The following is a 20,508-nucleotide window of genomic DNA, read 5'->3' as shown; positions in this document are numbered from 1 at the left end:
AAAGTGACCATGGTTCTTTTCTCTATTCCAGATAAAATACATCTTTATTTCACTTTAACACAGAATAGTGCCTTATGTAAAAAATACAATTTATATCACATTTATATTGTCTACGTATAAACCCGAATAAAACCAATTATTTGGCGACATTCACATTTGTCAGAAAGTGAAGAAACCTTCATGATGTCACACAATGTGATCATTGCATGTTTTTAACCAACTGTCAAACAAAACGCAGCCACCACAAATTGTTCGCTTATTAGTAAAACATTTCATTCTTCTTTTTCTACAAATGTATTTCCATTGTTTTAAAGGGTCATTGATACATATTCCAACAATACATTTGGATTATAAACCAGATTTGGAGTTGTCTGGACATGTTGGTTATACGATCACTGATCACCAGCGTCTCCAAAGATGTCGTTCTTCGTGCGCTCCATCTCTGCAAAGTCAAACTCAGTGCCCATCGCACGCTCGTAGATGTCCTTGATGTCGTCACAGGTGGTCTCAAAGTGGGTCGTTGCATCATATGTACGTGAAATAAATATCTGCATAGATATCGCAGAAGCATAGAGGGGAAAGATAAATTATGCCCATGTATTTAAAAAAAATGTAATAAATAAAATGAAGGCCAACATGAGGATTAGGACTAATTCACTCACCTGGCTGTCTTTTCCCATGTCAGTTGGTGCATATTGATCACTGATGCTCACAAACCTGTGAGGAGAGAAGGTTTGAACAGGGTCAAACATCAACGAATGGAGGATATGTTACCAGGCCAGTACATCTCAGTAGTGTGAAAACGGTATTTACAGCATTGTGTTCCAGTGATGTGAGCCCCTGTGCTAGTAGTAAAACAGTTCATACCATGGCATTGTTGAATACTCGTTTCTCATTGGCTTGAAGGGCATTCTAGAGCATGCATTATTTAAGCAATAAGGCCCGAGGTGGTGTGGTATATGGCCAATATACCACGGCTAAGGGCTGTTCTTAGTCACAACGTAATGTGGAGTGCCTGGACACAGCCCTTAGCCGTGGTATATTGGCCATATACACCACAAACCCTGAGGTGCCTTATTGCTATTATAAACTGGTTACCAATGTAATAAGAGTAGTAAAAATGTTTTGTTGTACCCTTGGTATATGGTCTGATATACCATGGCTGGCAGCCAATCAGCATTCAGGGCTCGAACCACCCAGTTTATAATTCTCTTTATACAACGGGTGGGTCTATTCCTGAATGCTGATTGATTTAAACCGCATTCCAGCCGGTGTCTATTCCACAAGTTACCACCGGCTAAATCTATGACATGAAAATGCCCATTTACTCTGTTCCATCTGCCTGTGTAAACGATGTGAAATGGCTAGCTAGTTAGCGGTGGTGCGCGCTAATAGCGTTTCAATCGGTGACGTCACTCGCTCTGAGACCTGAAGTAGTTGTTCCCCTTGCTCTGCAAGGGCCGCGGCTTTTGTGGCGCGATTTGTAACGATGCTTCGTGGGAGCCAGTTGTTGATGTGTGCCTAGGGTTCGGGGCGAGGAGAGGAAGCTAAACTGTTACACCTGCATGATCCACTGTCTCATCAGCCCAGTCAAGCAATTTATAAACTTGATCTCCACTATAAAAAAGACATTATATCACATACCTTTTAGACCAGCGGAGATTTGTATAAATATTGCTGTCTGTCTCTGACATTTACAACATTGTTTCAATATTAAAATTGGATCTCCAGCTGTCCCATAGTAATGAACGTGTTGGGAGTCGGACGAGACAGTCAGGCAGCGTTTTTCAGCCAGTCAAATCATGAATCAGCTGGCCTTATTTTTACAAATAAATGTTAATTGAAAAAAGTTACAACGATACGAAGTGCAGCTAGTTAGCAGTCTATCCAGCTTCAGTTTGAAGTGATTGTGTCAGCTGTGTTGTTGGCTAGCTCCTCTGAACAACAGTGTTCTGACAAGTGAGCACGTTTTCTAAGCCAGGCGAAATCGCACCTCATTAGCTCATTGTTATGGATGTGTGCAAATACTTTGCTGTTATTCTGGCTGCACTTTTTGACGTGACTGAGTTAGCCGTAGTTGGCTAGCTAGCAGTATAGCAATGGAACATTTAGAATGAATGACCGGGCTGCTATGGAACGCCGTTTGGGTCTTTGCGTGTCAAAAAAGTTAAATAAGCTATTAATTTGACACGTCAAATAACACCGTTATATTATTGAACGTTGTGTGTACTGAATGTGCAAGCCAAGCGCCACTACTATTAGTAGCACTGTCAATGCTGTACAAAAAAAAAAGTCTGCAAACAAGCAAAAACCGGCCATGAACGATGTGTTTACAATACGCGTTGGTAATAAGGCATTATTTGTTCGAACGCAACTTCTGGGGTAGTTAGCTTTAGCTTGGTACCCAGCTAGCACCAATACAACCAGCCTGAAAACAATGACCAGTAGAAACTGCAGTCATTTTCATTATTCGTAGCAATGATTTTGGAATCCTTGATGAGTAAGTATTAGCTAGGTAGTCAGTTGTTGTTCGCCTATTTAAATATAACTAGCTAGCCAGTTACTTAACCCTGTTGCCCAAAGCTAACACGATAAGCAGCCAGCTTGGTTAATTTGGCTAGTGAGGCTCGACCGGACTGTGTTGTGACGCTAGCCACAATAAGTGTAACAGTATTGCTTCCGTCCCTCTCCTCGCCTGAGTTCGAACCAGGGACCCCACCCAGGAAGCATCGTTACCCATCACGCCACAAAATCACATTTATTTATATAGCCCTTCTTACATCAGCTGATATCTCAAAGTGCTGTACAGAAACCCAGCCTAAAACCCCAAACAGCAAGCAATGCAGGTGTAGAAGCCCGCGGCCCTTGCAGGTCAAGGGGAACAACAAGTGACGTCACCGATTGAAACGCTATTAGCGCGCACCACCGCTAACTAGCTAGCCATTTCACATCGGTTACATAGGCACAATAGTGGAATTTGCGGTTTGCCTTCAAAATAAAAGTACCTATTTGAAAGTGACGCAGAAGGTTACAATTGGTGGAATGATGCCATATTTTGACTAGATAATGTTAAACAAGGTTGGAATGCGAGTCTACTCTGTGACACCCACAGAACACAACTGTGAAGAGTTTACGCAAATATTAGCGTTGTTGCGGGACTGTGACTGTGTGAAATCACCTCCCCAGTCACCCTATTGTGTGTATTGACATTCATATTGCACTGTACAGCTTTACCTAAGGATTGGGGATCAATGAAATGGGGTATCGGTCTACTCAATACCCAATATATCCCCCCCCCAACATCCTCCTCAGAGTTATCAGACTCCAAAACATCCACGCAGTATTGATTTTCCTCGGGAACAGTGTTCAATACACATAGGTTGACAATAAACGTGGCTCAATTCCCAGTTGTTTCAGAGTCCCGCAATAATAGAACGGTAATGTTCTCTGGGTGACACTGACTAGATTGATACCCCATGTCATTGATCCACAATCCATAGGTAATGCTGTACAGTGAAATAAGTATGCCCCCAATGCAATTCTAAAGTATAATACATTCAGTGTGATTTCAACAGAATTTTGTGAAATTAACAAATGGTCTTTTGTTGATTTTATATAACAACATTCCAACCTCGTTAAGCATGATCTATTTAATTATGGCATAATTCTACTATTTATATTTATTTGCATCACTGTCAATGACATACGTTTATTTTGAAGGCTAACCACAAAGTCCACTATTGTGGCTAGCTTCACATAGATGGCTCCGACCACCATTAATCAACTAAGAACTGTCTTATAAATTAGGGTTATTTTAGATGATGGCACCTAGCTATATAGATAGCATGCTAACTATAGCTACTGAAACAGATGTCGTTTTCTATGTTTTTGGGGAAGAACATTGTTTGTATCCATGAGCTAGCTACTTTTTAAAATTTTATGACCAGCACTGTATGTGCGCGAGATAACTTTACTAGCATCATAGCATACGTATCCATGAATCGTTGAGAATCGTTGTGACATATGTGTAATAACTACGTAAAAAAATTATGAACGTGTTAAATTATTATGTGATGTGCAGTCATATTCAGGTCCTGATTGGTCAACCATCTTATTTGACACATCAAATTGTTTTATATGACATGTATCTTTTTTGACGCAAAGACCCAAACGGTGTTCCATAGGATGTGTTCATAGACGCAGAACAAAAAGACTGAACGACTGGAACACGTCTCTAGCAACCGAACCGATAGAACGAACGATCAGCCGGCTTGGGTAGCAACCCTAGATTTGTGTCTGGACTATATCTTGTGGAATTCATCACAATAACGTCTTTTATGAAAATACAGTATTAGTTAAAAGTTGACACCTACTCATTCCAGAGTTTTTCCTTATTTTTACTATTTTCTACATTGTAGAATAATAGTGAAGACAATGCCAAGTGTGTGCAAAGCTGCCATCAAGGCAAAGGGTGGCTACTTTGATTAATCTAAAATATATTTTGATTTGTTTAACACTTTTTTGGTTACTTCATAGTTTTGATGTCTTCACTATTATTCAACAATGTAGAAAATAATATAAATAAAGCAAAACCCTTGAATGAGTAGGTCTGTCCCAACGTTTGATAAATCCTCCAAACACTGGCTTCTCGGGCATTATCACTTAAATAACGCACGGTACAATTCAATAGTTCATTTTTACATGTTTTGTTTGAGCTGCTTTTGGAAGCAAACGTGGAATTGAAAACAGTGTTATTGTTGAATTCTACTTTCATAATAGCAAACTAGAACTGATGGTTTGGTTAGCTAAACTAGTAAGGCTGTTTAGTTACCATGGTAACTACTGTAGCTATCGAGTAAACTTGCTAGCTAGCTACTTCAGTAGACGTTGAACACATTTATATGCGTTCTACGGAAATCAATGCAACTTCACTAGCGCTTCGTGGAACACACTTTTCCTTACATTGCATAGCCCCTTTTGATTACTACCAGTAGAGTTGAACATGTGATGGAAACACATTGAACTTTACATTTGTATTCGGTAAATGAAAATGTAGAGCCACTGAACACGCCGATTGGCACGTGTTTTTATGTTGCTCATTAGAACAATTGTATTTCATAGTCACGGTGGTGTGTTTCCTGAACGATTTCCACGTTCGGTTAATGATGTTTGTCCCCCATGAGACACTAGATGTGGAAGCCAATTTAACTTCCTCAAAATGATTATCCCTTACATAACAGTATAATAGTTACAGTAGTAAACCAAAAATCGAATTGTATTTGTCACATGCTTCGTAAACAACAGGTGTAGACTAACAGTAGCTAGGTTTCCGTCCAATTGGTGACAGATTTTCATGCGAATATTCAAAGATCTGCATAAATAAAATATTAGCATTTTCCAACAGTGGTGTTTCCACCAAACGGACTTGTTCAGTGAGACAGACCTACCCAGCAGCTCTGATTTTGTTTATATAATACAACACGGCGTACATTTTCTTACTGCACCAGACACATTAGTTTGATGAAAAAAAACTAACATTACTGATTTCTTGAGTTATCTTAGATTCATTCTGGGGATTTTGAGGAAGTTAAATTGGCTTCCACATCTAGTGTCTCATGGGGGACAAACATCATTAACCGAACGTGGAAATCGTTCATGAAACACACCTCCGTGACTATGAAATACAATTGTTCTAATGAGCAACAGAAAAACACGTGCCAAGTCGGCGTGTTCAGTGGCTCTACATATTCATTTACCGAATAAAAATGTAAAGTTCAATGTGTTTCCATCACATGTTCAACTCTACTGGTAGTTAAGGGATTTCACCATGAGGCCAATGGTGACTTTAAAACAGTTCGAGTTTAATGGCTGTGACAGGCGAAAACTGAGAATGGATCAACAGGGTAGTTACTCCACAATACTAACCGAAATTACAGAGTGAAAAGGAAGCGTGTTGTAATAAATGATGTTTTTATTGACCTTAACACTTAGCTATAATATTGTTATAATGCCTTCATTATTAAAGCAGACGTGGTTGTAACACTTTGCTGCACCCCACAGATGAACCCGTTCTGCCTGTGCCAGATACTAACCTTACTCCCACACACACACAGAGAGAGATGGCTGACACAAACCATTTATGAGCACTGATAAGGCAGGGGGGCGCTCTGACCTCGGGGGGGCGCTCTGACCTCAGGCGCCAGTTGCTGGTGTCTGCTTCAACATCTTGTCAATACAAGAGACAACCCAGACCGGCATGGCACTCAACGAGCACGCGCATGCATACACACACACACACACACAAACCCCTGTTTCAGGCGGGAGTTCCAAGGACAAAGAACACTACTGAGAACCAATGGAACATTGATATCAGCCTGAAGGGGACCGCCCTCCACTCACAGCGACCAGTCAGGAGAGCAGAACTACTAGAATCAACCTACGTCATTTCACTGTATAAAATGTATTGCACAATATGAGTCGGGGCTGCTCCTGCTAGCTCCCTCTGAGCTAAATGGACGAGCCCGTGCACGTGTTGTCAGATATCTTTGCAACTTATTAAACTGCCTTAAATATCATACCTTATCCACCTGGTCTAGCGTCTCAACTTGGTCTCTCTCTTCTAGTAAATATCTTCAACTTTAACAATGTACAGGATAAAACTATTCCAAAACATGCATCCTGTTTGCAACAAGGCACTAAAGTAATACTGCAAAAAAATATGGCAAAGCAGTTAACACTTTGTATTCAGGACAAAAAAGTGATGTTTGGGGCAAATCCAATACAACACATTACTGAGTATCACTCTCCATATTTTCAAGCATAGTGGTTGATGAATCATGTTATGGATATGCTTGTAATCATTAAGGACTAGGGAGTTTCAGGATATAACAAGTAAACAGAATTTTGTACTTGCAAAATCTGGTTCAGTATGCTTTCCACCAGATACTGGGAGGTATTCAACTAATTTGAAAGATCTTGAAGAATTTTGAAAATAATAATAGGCACATTTTTCACAATCGAGGTGTGGAAAGCTCTTAAGAGACTTACCCAGAAAGCCTCACAGCTGTAATCGCTGCCAAAAGTGATTCTACAAAGTACTGACTCAGGGGTATGAATACTTAAGTAAACTAGATATCTATATTTAATGTTCAATAAATGTGCAAACATTTCTAAAAGCATGTTTTCACTTTATCATCATGGGGTATTGTGTCTAGATGGGTCAAAAAAAAATAATTCTCCATTTAATCCATTTAGAATTCAGGTTGTAACAACAAGATGTGGAATAAGTCAAGGGGAATGAATACTTTCAGTATGTGTGTGTTGCTGTGTGAGTGTAAGTATGTGCGAGTGTGTGGGTAGAGTCCAGTATGTGTGCTTAGAGTCAGTGCAAGAGTTAGTAAACAAATAAAATGTCCAGTTAGACATTTGATTAGCTATTTAGCTGTCTTATTAAGCAGTTGTTTCCAGACTTGGTGCACTTGGTGCTACCACTTGCCGTGCGGTAGCAGAGATTACGGTCTATGGCTTGGGTGACTGGAGTCGGAACATTTTGGGGGCGTTCCTCTGACACCGCCTGGTATAAAGGTCCTGGATGGCAGGGAGCTGACCTCAATCCTGTAGAAAATTTGTGGGCAGAACCCTAACTGTGTGCGAGCAAGGAGGCCTACAAACCTGACTCAGTTACACCAGCCCTGTCAGGATGAATGGGCCAAAATTCACCCAACTTAATGTGGGAAGCTTGTGGAAGGCTACCCAAAACGTTTGACCCAAGTTAAACAATTTAAAGGCAATGCTACCAAATACTAATTGAGTGTATGTAAACTTCTGACCCACTGGAAATGTGATGAAAGAAATAAAAGCTGAAATAAATCCTTCTCTCTACTATTATTCTGACATTTCACGTTCTTAAAATAAAGTGGTGATCCTAACTGACCTAAAACAAGGAATTTTTACGAGGATTAAATGTCAGGAATTGTGAAAAACTGAGTTTAAATGTATTTGGCTACGGTCTATGTAAACTTCCGACTTCAACTGTACATATTCTTACTGTGTATATGAGTGTTACAGGGCGATAGTCATTTAGGTAGGTTACCTTGGCGTTCTTGGACACATGGACTATGGTGGTCTACTCAAAACAAGTTGGTATTACAGACCGGGTCAGGGATAGGTTGAAAATGTCAGTGAAGACCCTTTACTAGACACTAGTGTAACAGTACAGTAGTATAACAGTGTATCTTATAGCAGAGTACAGTACAGTATAGCAACATAGAATAAAAAGCCTACTTCTGTTCAATGGGCTCCAGGAGATCCAGGGCTGGCTTGAGTTCCTTCTCTGGGTCGTTAGTCTCCACTACGCTGCTGGCGATGGCAATGTACTTGCCCTGCGCTGCCACGTTGTGGGCCGAGGAGATCATACACACGTAGATGTCTGCCACAAAAAACACAAGAGACCAGTGACATATCATACACCCTCAACTAAGCTCCACTGCCTTGTGTTCAGTAGGGTGTAACAAGTAGCAAAACGTTTTGAAAACAGAAAAAAAGCAAAAACATCTGCGTTTCTTCCAGGTAGACCCTCCCTGTTTCTGTTTTCTTCCGTTTGGTCCCGAATGAACACAGGCGATGCCATTCAAAAAAGTCACAACAAGTGGCAACTTAATTTCACACACACAGAATTGATGAAATGCTCATGTACTGCTTATGAATGTGTTATGTATGGGTTATAAATGTGTTACGAAGTACCCTAGTATCCAGGGGTCTCACCATGTTTCCTGTTGACCTGGATCTGAGGGATGATGATCTGGCAGGAGTTGACATCGCCGGTGTTCTTGATGGGGTGGCTCATGACACAGATGATACGTACCACTTGGCCAACCTTGCTGACTCTGTCCATGACGTAGCTGGGGTCACAGATCAGCTGCTTACAGCGGGCTATCTGGAGAGGAAAGGAGAGATGGTAGGGTTTAGGGGTTATAATTCAGGTGAGGGTGGGTAAGGATAGGTTCAGGGTTAAGTTCATCAAATCAAATCAAATTTTATTGGTCACATACACATGGTTAGCAGATGTTCATGCGAGTGTAGCGAAATGCTTGTGCTTTTAGGTCCGACCGTGCAGTAATAGCTAACAAGTAATCTAACAATTTCACAGCAACTACCTTATACACACAAGTGTAAAGGAATGAATAAGAATATGTACATATAAATATATGGATGAGCGATAGCCGTGCGGCATAGGCAAGATGCAGTAGATGGTATAGAGTACAGTATATACATATGAGATGAGTAATGTAGGGTATGTAAACATTATATAAAGTGGCATTGTTTAAAGTGGCTAGTGATACATTTATTACATCAAATTTTTTATTATTATTATTATTATTATTATTTTTTTTTTTTTTATTTTACGGGCTCGGGAGAGACGAAGGTCGAAAGTCATGCGTCCTCCGAAGCACAACCCAACCTAGCCGCACTGCTTCTTAACACAGCGCGCCTCCAACCCGGAAGCCAGCCGCACCAATGTGTCGGAGGAAACACCGTGCACCCGCCCCCTCGGTTAGCGCGCACTGCGCCCGGCCCGCCACAGGAGTCGCTGGAGCGCGATGAGACAAGGATATCCCTACCGGCCAAACCCTCCCTAACCCGGACGACGCTAAGCCAATTGTGCGTCGCCCCACGGACCTCCCGGTCGCGGCCGGCTGCGACAGAGCCTGGGCGCGAACCCAGACTCTGGTGGCGCAGCATAGCACTGCGATGCAGTGCTCTAGACCACTGCGCCACCCGGGAGGCCAAATTTTTTATTATTAAAGTGGCAAGAGATTTGAGTCAGTATGTTGGCAGCAGCCACTCAATGTTAGTGATGGCTGTTTAACAGTCCGATGGCCTTGAGATAGAAGCTGTTTTTCAGTCTCTTGGTCCCAGCTTTGATGCACCTGTACTGACCTCGCCTTCTGGATGATAGCGGGGTGAACAGACAGTGGCTCGGGTGGTTGTTGTCCTTGATGATTTTTTTGGCCTTCCTGTGACATCGGGTGATGTAGGTGTCCTGGAGGGCAAGTAGTTTGCCCCCGGCGATGCGTTGTGCAGACCTCACTACCCTCTGGAGAGCCTTACGGTTGAGGGCGGAGCAGTTGCCGTACCAGGCGGTGATACAACCCGACAGGATGCTCTCGATTGTGCAACTGTAAAAGTTTGTGAGTGTTTTCAGTGACAAGACAAATTTCTTCACCCTCCTGAGGTTGAAGGAGGCGCTGTTGTGCCTTCTTCACCACGCTCTCTGTGTGGGTGGCCCATTTCACTTTGTCTGTGATGTGTACGCCGAGGAACTAAAAAAAAACTTTACACCTTCTCCACTACTGTCCCGTCGATGTGGATATGGGGGTGCTCTCTCTGCTGTTTCCTGAAGTCCACGATCATCTCCTTTGTTTTGTTGACATTGAGTGTGAGGTTATTTTCCTGACACCACACTCCGAGGGCCCTCACCTCCTCCCTGTAGGCCGTCTCGTCGTTGTCGGTAATCAAGCTTACCACTGTAGTGTCATCTGCAAACTTGATGATTGAGTTGGAGGCGTGCATGGCCACGCAGTCACGGGTGAACAGGAGAGGGCTGAGAACGCACCCTTGTGGGGCCCCAGTGTTGAGGATCAGCGGGGTGGAGATGTTGTTTCCTACCCTCACCACCTGGGGGTGGCCCATCAGAAAGTCCAGGACCCAGCTGCACAGGGCGGGGGTCGAGACCCAGGGTTTCGAGCTTAATGACGAGTTTGGAGGGTACTATGGTGTTAACTTTTTAGGGATAGGGGGCAGCATTTTCACTTTTGGATGAATTGGTGCCCATAGTGAACTGCCTCCTACTCTGTCCCAGATGCTAATATATGCATATTATTATTATTACTATTGGATAGAAAACACTCTGAAGTTTCTAAAACTGTTTGAATTATGTCTGTGAGTATAACAGAACTCATATGGCAGGCAAACTTCCAAACAGGAAGTGGAAATTCTGGGGCTGGTTGATGTTAAAGTCATCGCCTATTCAATTCCCAGTAAGATATGGATCTGTTCGCACTTCCTACACCTTCCACTAGATGTCAACAGTCAGTAGAACGTGGAATGAAGCCTCTAGTGTGATGTGGGGCCGGAGGGCAGCTATTTGAGTCAGTGGTCTGGCAGAATGCTAGTTCCTGGTCACGCGCACTAGTCATGATATGGCCATGTGTTCCATTACTCTGTAGACAAAAACGTATGCTCCGGTTGGAACGTTATTGGATATATATGATAACAACATCCTGAAGATTGATTCTCTACTTAATTCGACCAGTTTATTCGACCTGGAATATAACTTCAAAAAGTTTTCGTCCCAGTTCGCCTGGACCGGCGCCAGCGTTTGGACATGTGAACTAAACGTGCTAGCAAAAGTAGCTAATTGGACACTAGTAATGGACATTATCGAACAAAACAACGATTTATTGTGGAACTAGGATTCCTGGCACTGCATTCTGATGAAAGATCATCAAAGGGAATATTTATGATGTAATTTCGTATTTCTGTTGACTCCAACATGGCGGAGAAATGTTGTGTATTTCTGAGCGCCGTCTCAGATTATTGCATGGTGTGCTTTTTCCGTAAAGTTTTTTTGAAATCTGACACAGCGGTTGCATTAAGAACAAGTGTATCTTTAATTCTATGAAAAAATATGTATCTTTCATCAAAGTTTATGATGAGTATTTCTGTTATTTGACGTGTCTCTCTGCAATTTCTCCAGATATTTTGGAGGCATTTCTGAACATGGCGCCAATGTAAACCGAGATTTGTGGATATAAATATGCACATTATCGAACAACACATACATGTATTGTGTAACATGATGTCCTATGAGTGTCATCTGATGAAGATCATCAAAGGTTAGTGATTAATTTTATCTCTATTTCTGCTTTTTGTGACTCCTATCTTTGGCTGGGAAAATGGCTGTGTTATTCTGTGGCTATGTACTGACCTAACATAATCGTTTGGTGTGCTTTTGCCGAAAAGCCTATTTGAAATCAGACATGTTGTCTGGATTCACAACATGTGTAGCTTTAATTTGGTATCTTTCATGTGTGATTTAATGAAAGTTTGATTTTTATAGTATTTTATTTGAATTTGGCGCGCTGCATTTTCTCTGGCTTTTGGCCAAGTGAGACAGTAGCGTCCCGCCTAAACTCAGATTTTTGGATGTAAATATGAACTTTACCGAACAAAACATACATGTATTGTGTAACATGAAGTCCTATGAGTGTCATCTGATGAAGATCCTCAAAGGTCAGTGATTAATTTTAACTCTATATCTGCTTTTTGTTACTCCTCTTTTTGGCTGGAAAAATGGCTGTGTTTTTCTGTGGCTATGTACTGAGCTAACATAATCGCAAGGTGTGCTTTTGCCGTAAATCCTTTTTGAAATCAGACACTTTGGCTGGATTAACGAGAAGTTTATCTTTAAAATGGTATATAATACTTGTATGTTTGAGGAATTTTAATTATGAGATTTCTGTTGTTTTGAATTTGGCGCCCTGCAATTTCACTGGCTGTTGGTTAGGTGGGACGCTACCGTCCCACATATCCCAGAGAAGTTAACACGTTTAAATGTTTTACTCACATTGGCTGCGGTGGAGGAGAGCCTGCAGGTTTTGGTAGCGGGCCTGTCAGTGGCACTGTATTGTCCTCAAAGTGAGCAAAGCAGTTGTTTAGTTTGTCTGGGAGCAAGACTTCGGTGTCCGTAACAGGGCTGGTTTTCTTTTTGTAATCCGTGATTGACTGTAGACCCTGCCACATACGTCTTGTGTCTGAGCCGTTGAATTGCGACTCTACTTTGTCTCTATACTGATGCTTAGCTTGTTTGATTGCCTTGCGGAGGGAATAGCTACACTGTTTGTATTCGGTCATGTTTCCGGTCGCCTTGCCATGATTAAAAGCAGTGGTTCACGCTTTCAGTTTTGCACGAATGCTGCCATCAATCCACAGTTTCTGGTTGGGGGAGGTTTTAATAGTTACCGTGGGTACAACATCACCGATGCAGTTGCTAATAAACTTGCTCACCGTATACATCAATGTTGTTATCTGAGGCTATCCGGAACATATCCCAGTCCTTGTGATCGAAGCAATCTTGAAGCGTGGAATCAGATTGGTCGGACCAGCGTTGAACAGACCTGAGCACTGACGTTTCCTGTTTTAGTTTCTGTCTATAGGCTGGGAGCAACAAAATCGAGTCGTGGTCAGATTTGACGAAAGGAGGGCGAGGGAGGGCTTTGTATGCGTCGCAGAAGTTAGAGTAACAATGATCCAGAATGCTGCCAGCCCGGGTCGTGCATTCAATATGCTGATAAAAATTAGGGAGCCTTGTTTTCAGATTAGCTTTGTTAAAATCCCCAGCTACAATAAATGCAGGCTCGGGATATATGGTTTCCAGTTTCCAATTAAGTTCTTTCAGGGCCGTCGAGGTGTCTGCTTGGGGGGGATATACACGGCTGTGATTAAAATCGAAGACAATTCTCTTGATAAATAATGCGGTCGGCATTTGATTGTAAGGAATTCTAGGTCAGGTGAACAAGGATTTGAGTTCCTGTATGTTGGTATGATCACACCACAACTCGTTAATCATAAGGCATACACCCCCGCCCTTCTTCTTACCAGAGAGATGTTTGTTTCTGTCAGCGCGATGCGTAAAGAAACCGGGTGGCTGTACCGACTCTGATAACGTATCCCGACTGAGCCATGTTTCCGTGAAACAGAGAATGTTACAATCTCTGATGTATCTCTGGAAGGCAACCCTTACTCGAATTTAGTCTACCTTGTTGTCAAGAGACTGAACATTGGCGAGTAGTATACACGGGAGCAGTGAGCGATGTGCCCGTCTACGGAGCCTGACCAGAAGACCGCTCTGTCGCCTACTGGGATCCGATCCATTGTCCTGGGTGGTGGTCCAAACAGAGGATCCGCTTCGGGAAAGCCGTATTCCTGGTGGTAATGTTGGTAAGTTGACGTTGCTCTTATATCCAATAGTTCTCCCCGGCTGTATGTAATAAGACTTAAGATTTCCTGGGGTAACAGTGTAAGAAATAATACATTAAAAATCGAAATACTGCATAGTTTCCTAAGAACGCGAAGCGACCATCTCTGTCAGCACCATGTGAGAGTTAGCGAACCGCCATCTGGAACCATTCAAATTGTGTCAGTTGTATACACTGCCAAAAGACATTCACCATGAGGAACTAATATAAAACAATAATTATAAACTGGGTGGTTCGAGCCCTGAATGCTGATTGTATATATAGTGTACCACGGCTATCAGCCAAAAGTATCTGGACCCCCTTCCAATGTGTGGATTTGGCTATTTCAGCCACACTTGTTGCTGACAGGTATATAAAATTGAGCACACAGCCATGCAACCTCCATAGACAAACATTGGCAGTAAAATGGCCTTACTGAAGAGCTCAGTCACTTTCAACGTGCCACCGTCATAGGATGCCACCTTTCCAACAAGTCAGTTCGTCAAATGTCTGCCCTGCTAGAGCTGCCCCAGTCAACTGTAAGTGCTGTTATTGTGAAGTGGAAACGTCTAGGAGCAACAACGGCTCAGCCGCAAAGTGGTAGGCCACACGAGCTCACAGAACGGGACCGCTGAGTGTTGAAGCGCGTAGTGTGTTAAAATCGTCTGTCCTCGGTTGCAACAATCACTACCGAGTTCCAAACTGCCTCTGGAAGCAACGTCAGCACAATAACTGTTCGTCGGAAGCTCCATGAATGAAATTTCCATGGCCGAGCAGCAGCACACAAGCCTAAGATCACCATGCACAATGCCAAGCATCGGCTGGAGTGGTGTAAAGGAGAAAGCTACCTGTCCGAAAGCATAGTGCCAACTGTACATTTTGGTGGGGGAGGAATAATGGTCTGGGGCTGTTTTTGATGGTTCGGGCTAGACCCCTTAGTTCCAGTGAAAGGAAATCTTAACGCTACAGCAGACAATGACATTCTAGATGATTCTGTGCTTCCACCGTTGTGGCAACAGTTTGGGGAAGGCCCTTTCATTTTTCAGCATGACAATGCCCCCATGCACAAAGCGACGTCCATACAGAAATGGTTTGTCGAGATCGGTGTGGAAAAACTGACCTGCACAGAGCCCTGACCTCAACCCCATCGAACACCTTTGGGATGAATTGGAACGCTGACTGTGAGCCAGGACTAATTGCCCAATATCAGTGCCCCGACCTCACTAATGCTCGTGGCTGAATGTAAGCAAGTCCCCGCAGCAATGTTCCAACATCTAGTGGAAAGCCTTCCCAGAAGAGTGGAAGCTGTTATAGCATCAAAAGGGGACCAACTCCATATTAATGCCGACGAGCAGGTGTCCGCATACACTACATGACCAAAAATATATCAGACCCTATACCACGGGTATGAATCCCAAAGATATTTGTACTGCTCTAACTAAGTTGGTAACCAGTTTATAATAGCAATAAGGCACCTCGGGGGTTTGTGATATATGGCCAATATACCACGGCTAAGGGCTGTGTCCAGGCACTCCGAGTTGCGTCATACATAAGATCAGCCCTTAGCCGTAGTATATTGGCCATATATCACACCCCCCTCGGGTCTTATTGCTTAATTATAACATGAGGCAAAAATGTGACAAAAACTCACCTCTCCCTCTGACTTGACCCCCACCACCTTTCCATTCTCCATTACAATCTCCTCTATGGGCTTGTTCAGCATGTAGGTACCACCATAGATAGCGCTCAACCTAGAGGGAGAGAAGTCAAGTCAGAGACACTGGTGAATAGTGGAGCATGGGATGGGTTAGTTAAGCAAAAGGCTAAAAACAGTCAAATCAGGGATGTGATCAGAACCACAGAACTAGAATGAGATTTTATTTATATGATCAGAACAACTGAAATCAGTAGGATATTGGTTTGGGAGTAGGTTAACTTCAACTCTAGTATGTACTGAAAACGATAGCGTCAGAAAATCAGGAATTCTTGATTAATCAGGAACAATTACATAATAGCAGGGCGGAGACTAAGTAATCTTACCTGGCAAAGCCTTGTGGCAGCTCCCCCAGGCCGTAGAGAGGGTAGAGGTAAGGACTCTTGCCGTATCTGGCCAGAGACTCACTGTATAGTTTGATCCTATTGATAGTGTTGATGCAGGGCTGATCCAGGTAGCTGAGAGATCACACAAATACTAGATTGTAACACGGTTACTTTGTTAAAATGTTCATGAATAAGCCATCAAAAATGCTTATAAATGTTTATAGATATGACATATTTTAGATTTGACACTCCATGAATTATTTGTACCTGCCTGAACACAGTGGACAGTCGCCCGTCCTATTAATTCCCATCATTCAAGTTTCTAATAGTGTAGAAGACAAAAATCGTACTCACCCGAGCCCTCACAATAAATAATACTAAATAAAACATGAAATAACACCTCAAGAAACATCCACACATATAGTATATATAGAAATGGCACCCAATTCCCTATAATTGTATTATTATTATAATAATATGGGTGCTTATATTTGTCCTATTTCAGACAAAGCCACTTACTCGTCTGTCCTGTAGAGAGCGAGGGCGTGACCAGTGAAGTCCATCACATCCTGGCCCAGGCTGAACTTCTTGTACAGGTCACGCATCGTCGACTTGTTGGGGTCGACACCCTCCATGGTTTTGGGATCGTTCAAGTCGTAGTTGGCAACGAAGATCAAGAAGTTCCTAAACCGCCTTTTCTCGAAAATCCCCATCAAACCTGAGGTGTCAGAAAAAGTCAGTCAGACAGAAATAGAAAAGGCTGCTTTGGTCTGAAATGAGACTAAGAATGTGGTCCTGTGTGGTTGTGGGTTCAATTGTGGATTTAATTCCTGTGGGGGTCGCATACACATACAAAAAAAATGGATGCGCTCAGAAATACTGTAAGTCGCTTGGGATAAAAGCTTGGTTAAGTTGTATAGCTATAGCATAAGTTAATAGAATACGACTTACTAGACTTAACTTTTTCTCCTTGAGGAGCATAGGTCATCCACAAATAATCAACCGAGAAGATAGCATATAAATACCAACAAATGTATGCACTCACTGTACTGTAAGTTTATTTGTACTTAATGGCATAATATTATAGAAATAAGCATCTGAGAATCCCATTGATATACACTGAGTGTACAAAACATTAAGAACACCTTCCTAATATTGCGCTGCACCCCCCGCTATTGCGCTCAGAACGGCCTCAATTTGTCAGGGCATGTACTCCACAAGGTGTTAAAAGCATTCCACAGGGATGCTGGCCCATGTTGATCACAGTTGTGTCAAGTTGGCTGGATGTTCTTTGGGTCGTGAACCATTCTTGATACACATGGGAAACTGTTGAGTGTGAAAAACCCAGTAGCATTACAGTGCTTGACACAAACCGGTGAGCCTGGCACCTACTACCATAACCCATTCAAAGGCACTTAAAATCGTTTGTCTTGCCCATTCACCCTCTTGAGACATAGACAATCCATGTCTCAATTGTCTCAAGGCTTAAAAATCCTTCTTTAACCTGTCTCCTCCCCTTCATCTACACTGATTGAAGTGGATTTAACAAGTGACATCAAGAAGGGATCTTAGCTTTCACCTGGTCAGTCGGTCATGGAAAGAGCAGGTGTTCTTAATGTTTTGTACACCTAGTGTGTATACACACACTCACTGGAGGCCAGTGCCTCTGTCTCAGTGACAGGCACTTTGTAGATGGCTCCCTTCTTGTAGACGAAGCTGCCCTCGATCACCTTGAAGTCCAGGTAACGGGTCACCTGAGTGATCAGCAACATCCTCACCAGCTGACCTGGGTAGAGCCCAGAGAGGAAAAGAGACCTGGTCATTAGGGCATGCAAAGGAAAACATTTCTTATTGGACAAGGCCAGTTAGTCCCTTCCTGTTCCAGTCCCCCCCCCCCCCACCCCGTGTGGTGGCTAATAAACACAACCCTGCACTCAGTATTATATCTAGAATGCCATATTGCTTTCCTACCATTGGCCATCAGGAACTTTGGGATGAGGTCCACGCTCCAGTCCCGACCTCTTCCCATGGACTCCGGAGGTTTACCTGGAAGGCTGAAGCGTTTGTACAACTGGAGGGGGACAAGAAAAAAACAGAACAGGAATGATTCAACATTTTATTTGTTATTACTTTTTTATTACTTGTTGTTTTTATTTCTTTATCTACCTATTGTTCACCTAATACCTTTTTTGCACTATTGGTTAGAGCCTGTAAGTAAGCATTTCACTGTAAGGTCTACACCTGTTGTATTCGGCGCACGTGACAAATAAACTTTGATTTGATTACTTAATTTCTTTGACAGTAAAACAGTGCTGTCAGTTTTTGAGTAGCTCAAACTCAGTTGTGCCTCAGCTATAACAATGAGGTGTGACAGCATAGATAACATAACATGTTACTTACTCTATATCTGTATGACAACATAGATAATAGAACATGTAACTCTGTATTTGTGTGACAACATAGATAACAGAACATGTAACTCTGTATTTGTGTGACAACATAGATAACAGAACATGTAACTCTGTATTTGTGTGACAACATAGATAACAGAACATGTAACTCTGTATTTGTGTGACAACATAGATAACAGAACATGTAACTCTATACTTGTGTGACAACATAGATAACAGAACATGTAACTCTATATCTGTGTGACAACATAGATAACAGAACATGTAACTCTATACTTGTGTGACAACACCACATGATGTGGGCTGTTTTAGAACCACTGGTGTGTATTCATTAGTTGGATTCCGTTACAAAACATTTGGTTTACTACAAACGGAAAACGTTTTGCAACGGAAACAAGTTTCTATTGGACAACTTCAGGTAGGTCCCTCCCGGTTTGGTTCCGATTGGGTTCTAGAGTAAATGGTAAACGGTATCCATTGCAAAACGTTTAGCAAAGGATGAAACGTTTTGCAACGGAATTCGAATAATGAATACAGCCCAGGTTAATACCCTTTCCACACTACTGATCTGAGTTGAGCCAATTACTGGGCTGGCCTAGTTAAGGTTTGACCAAAAGAAAACAGGACAGGCATGATAGCATAAAAATGGTCATCTTGTGTGCCTTCGCTTACGTCTTCCAGTGGTGTGATGGAAGCGCTCTCTGCTCCATAGTACGAGTTCCTGTCCATATGAAGCACCTTCTTCCCCTTCACTGACATTATGCCAGACAGAATGCATTCCTTTGGAAATAAATAGATAGAAGTCAGACAGGTAAGTTCGTTACACAAAAATAGATGTATAAAAGTGGTATTTTATGTTTTAGACAGATGTTTAAATAACAATGTAAACAGTATAACAGCTAACATCACAACTAGCTAAACTGGCTACTAGTACTTAGCTAGTGTAGCCAACTAGCTAACGTTAGCTACATTTTACCAATGATTTTTTATAACTAAACCAAGATAGACCACAGCCTGTCGTTTCCAATGTGAACACGTGAGCCATAGTGGGCAGAACAAGCAAGGAGGGGTGAAGAGCCAGGCACGTGTGAGCGAAATCCTATTGGCGCGTTCTAGCATCATCTGCATGTTTCCGTTAGGGAACGCCTATTCTGTGAAGTGCGCGTGTGCAATAGCTCATTTCGCCTTTGCGTTCCTTCTAAACAACAATACTTTTTAAAAACGTTCACAAAGGGTAAAGTCTACGAACCTTGGTCCACTCTGTTAATAGCATATTTTAGTTTTGGCTACAGAAAACTGTATTGAGATCAAATGTTTTTGTCGATAAGAATTTGCAGAATCTCGGCCAAAATCCATCTCCCACCACCCGCCAGTGGGCTTCCTCTCACTACCATATTTGGTAGTGAGTGGAAACGCCAAGCAGATGCTTCACATTTATACATCCTGTGAAATATCTGTCTCATTGTTCTATCTGTGATTTTACTCTAGTTGGAAATAACAGGAAATACTAGTTATTGTACGTGAGCTGTCACTTGTTGCAGACTGTGGAAAGTATCACCACACACAGATAACGACTGAAAAACAAAGCAGACACATTTCTGAAAATAACTTAAAATGGATATCTAACAAAAGAAAAAGCAAGCCAATTTAGCACTAACGTTAGTTAGCTATGACATTAGCCTACAGATTAGCCTACACACCTAACTATGTCATGCATGAGCATGCTTCGACTATTGGAAGTTCGTACTATTGCTTTGTCCATTTTCTCACCGTTAAGCCGGTACCGAGAACGATAACATCATATTCTTCATCCATAGCTGAGTGTCCTTCTTTACTTTATCCCTACGGTTATTTATGTCAGTGGAAATGGAATGGCTGTTTGGTAGTTGAGAAGTTTTCCGGCTGCGCAGCGCGGGTAATGATCCCTACGAACGTACCTTCTGTGGGTTGTCCCATGTTTTTGCGCATGTCTAATCGATGGGTTTGTCGGTGGAAACAAGATGGCGGTTCTGACAAGACCGCCAACATATTTACTCGAA

At 42.3% G+C, this 20,508-nt stretch overlaps 2 protein-coding genes across 2 annotated transcripts in view; one reads left to right on the top strand and one right to left on the bottom strand.

The window, feature by feature from the left end:
• Positions 1-13: 13 nt before the first annotated feature.
• LOC139584278 (rab GDP dissociation inhibitor beta-like) lies at positions 14-20,378 on the bottom strand. Its single transcript, XM_071415938.1, has 11 exons — positions 20,240-20,378; positions 19,142-19,249; positions 18,030-18,129; positions 17,710-17,844; positions 16,578-16,776; positions 16,059-16,190; positions 15,670-15,769; positions 8,764-8,935; positions 8,284-8,428; positions 663-717; positions 14-548 (listed from the first exon to the last, which is right to left on the bottom strand). The coding sequence occupies exons 1-11, from the start codon at positions 20,282-20,284 to the stop codon at positions 393-395; spliced, it is 1,347 nt and encodes a 448-aa protein (XP_071272039.1). The 5' UTR covers positions 20,285-20,378; the 3' UTR covers positions 14-392.
• LOC139584277 (transcription initiation factor TFIID subunit 3-like) overlaps positions 19,155-20,508 on the top strand; it is a 15,284-nt gene continuing 13,930 nt past the window's right edge. The window contains exon 1 of the mRNA XM_071415937.1: positions 19,155-19,280. The gene's annotated coding sequence lies outside the window, so the exon portion shown is untranslated. The remainder of the gene's footprint in view (positions 19,281-20,508) is intronic.

This window comes from Salvelinus alpinus, chromosome 9 (assembly GCF_045679555.1).
Source record: "Salvelinus alpinus chromosome 9, SLU_Salpinus.1, whole genome shotgun sequence".
Taxonomy (NCBI): domain Eukaryota; kingdom Metazoa; phylum Chordata; class Actinopteri; order Salmoniformes; family Salmonidae; genus Salvelinus; species Salvelinus alpinus.
The sequence above is the reverse complement of the archived record's forward strand: the minus strand, read 5'-3'. Positions and strand labels throughout refer to the sequence as shown.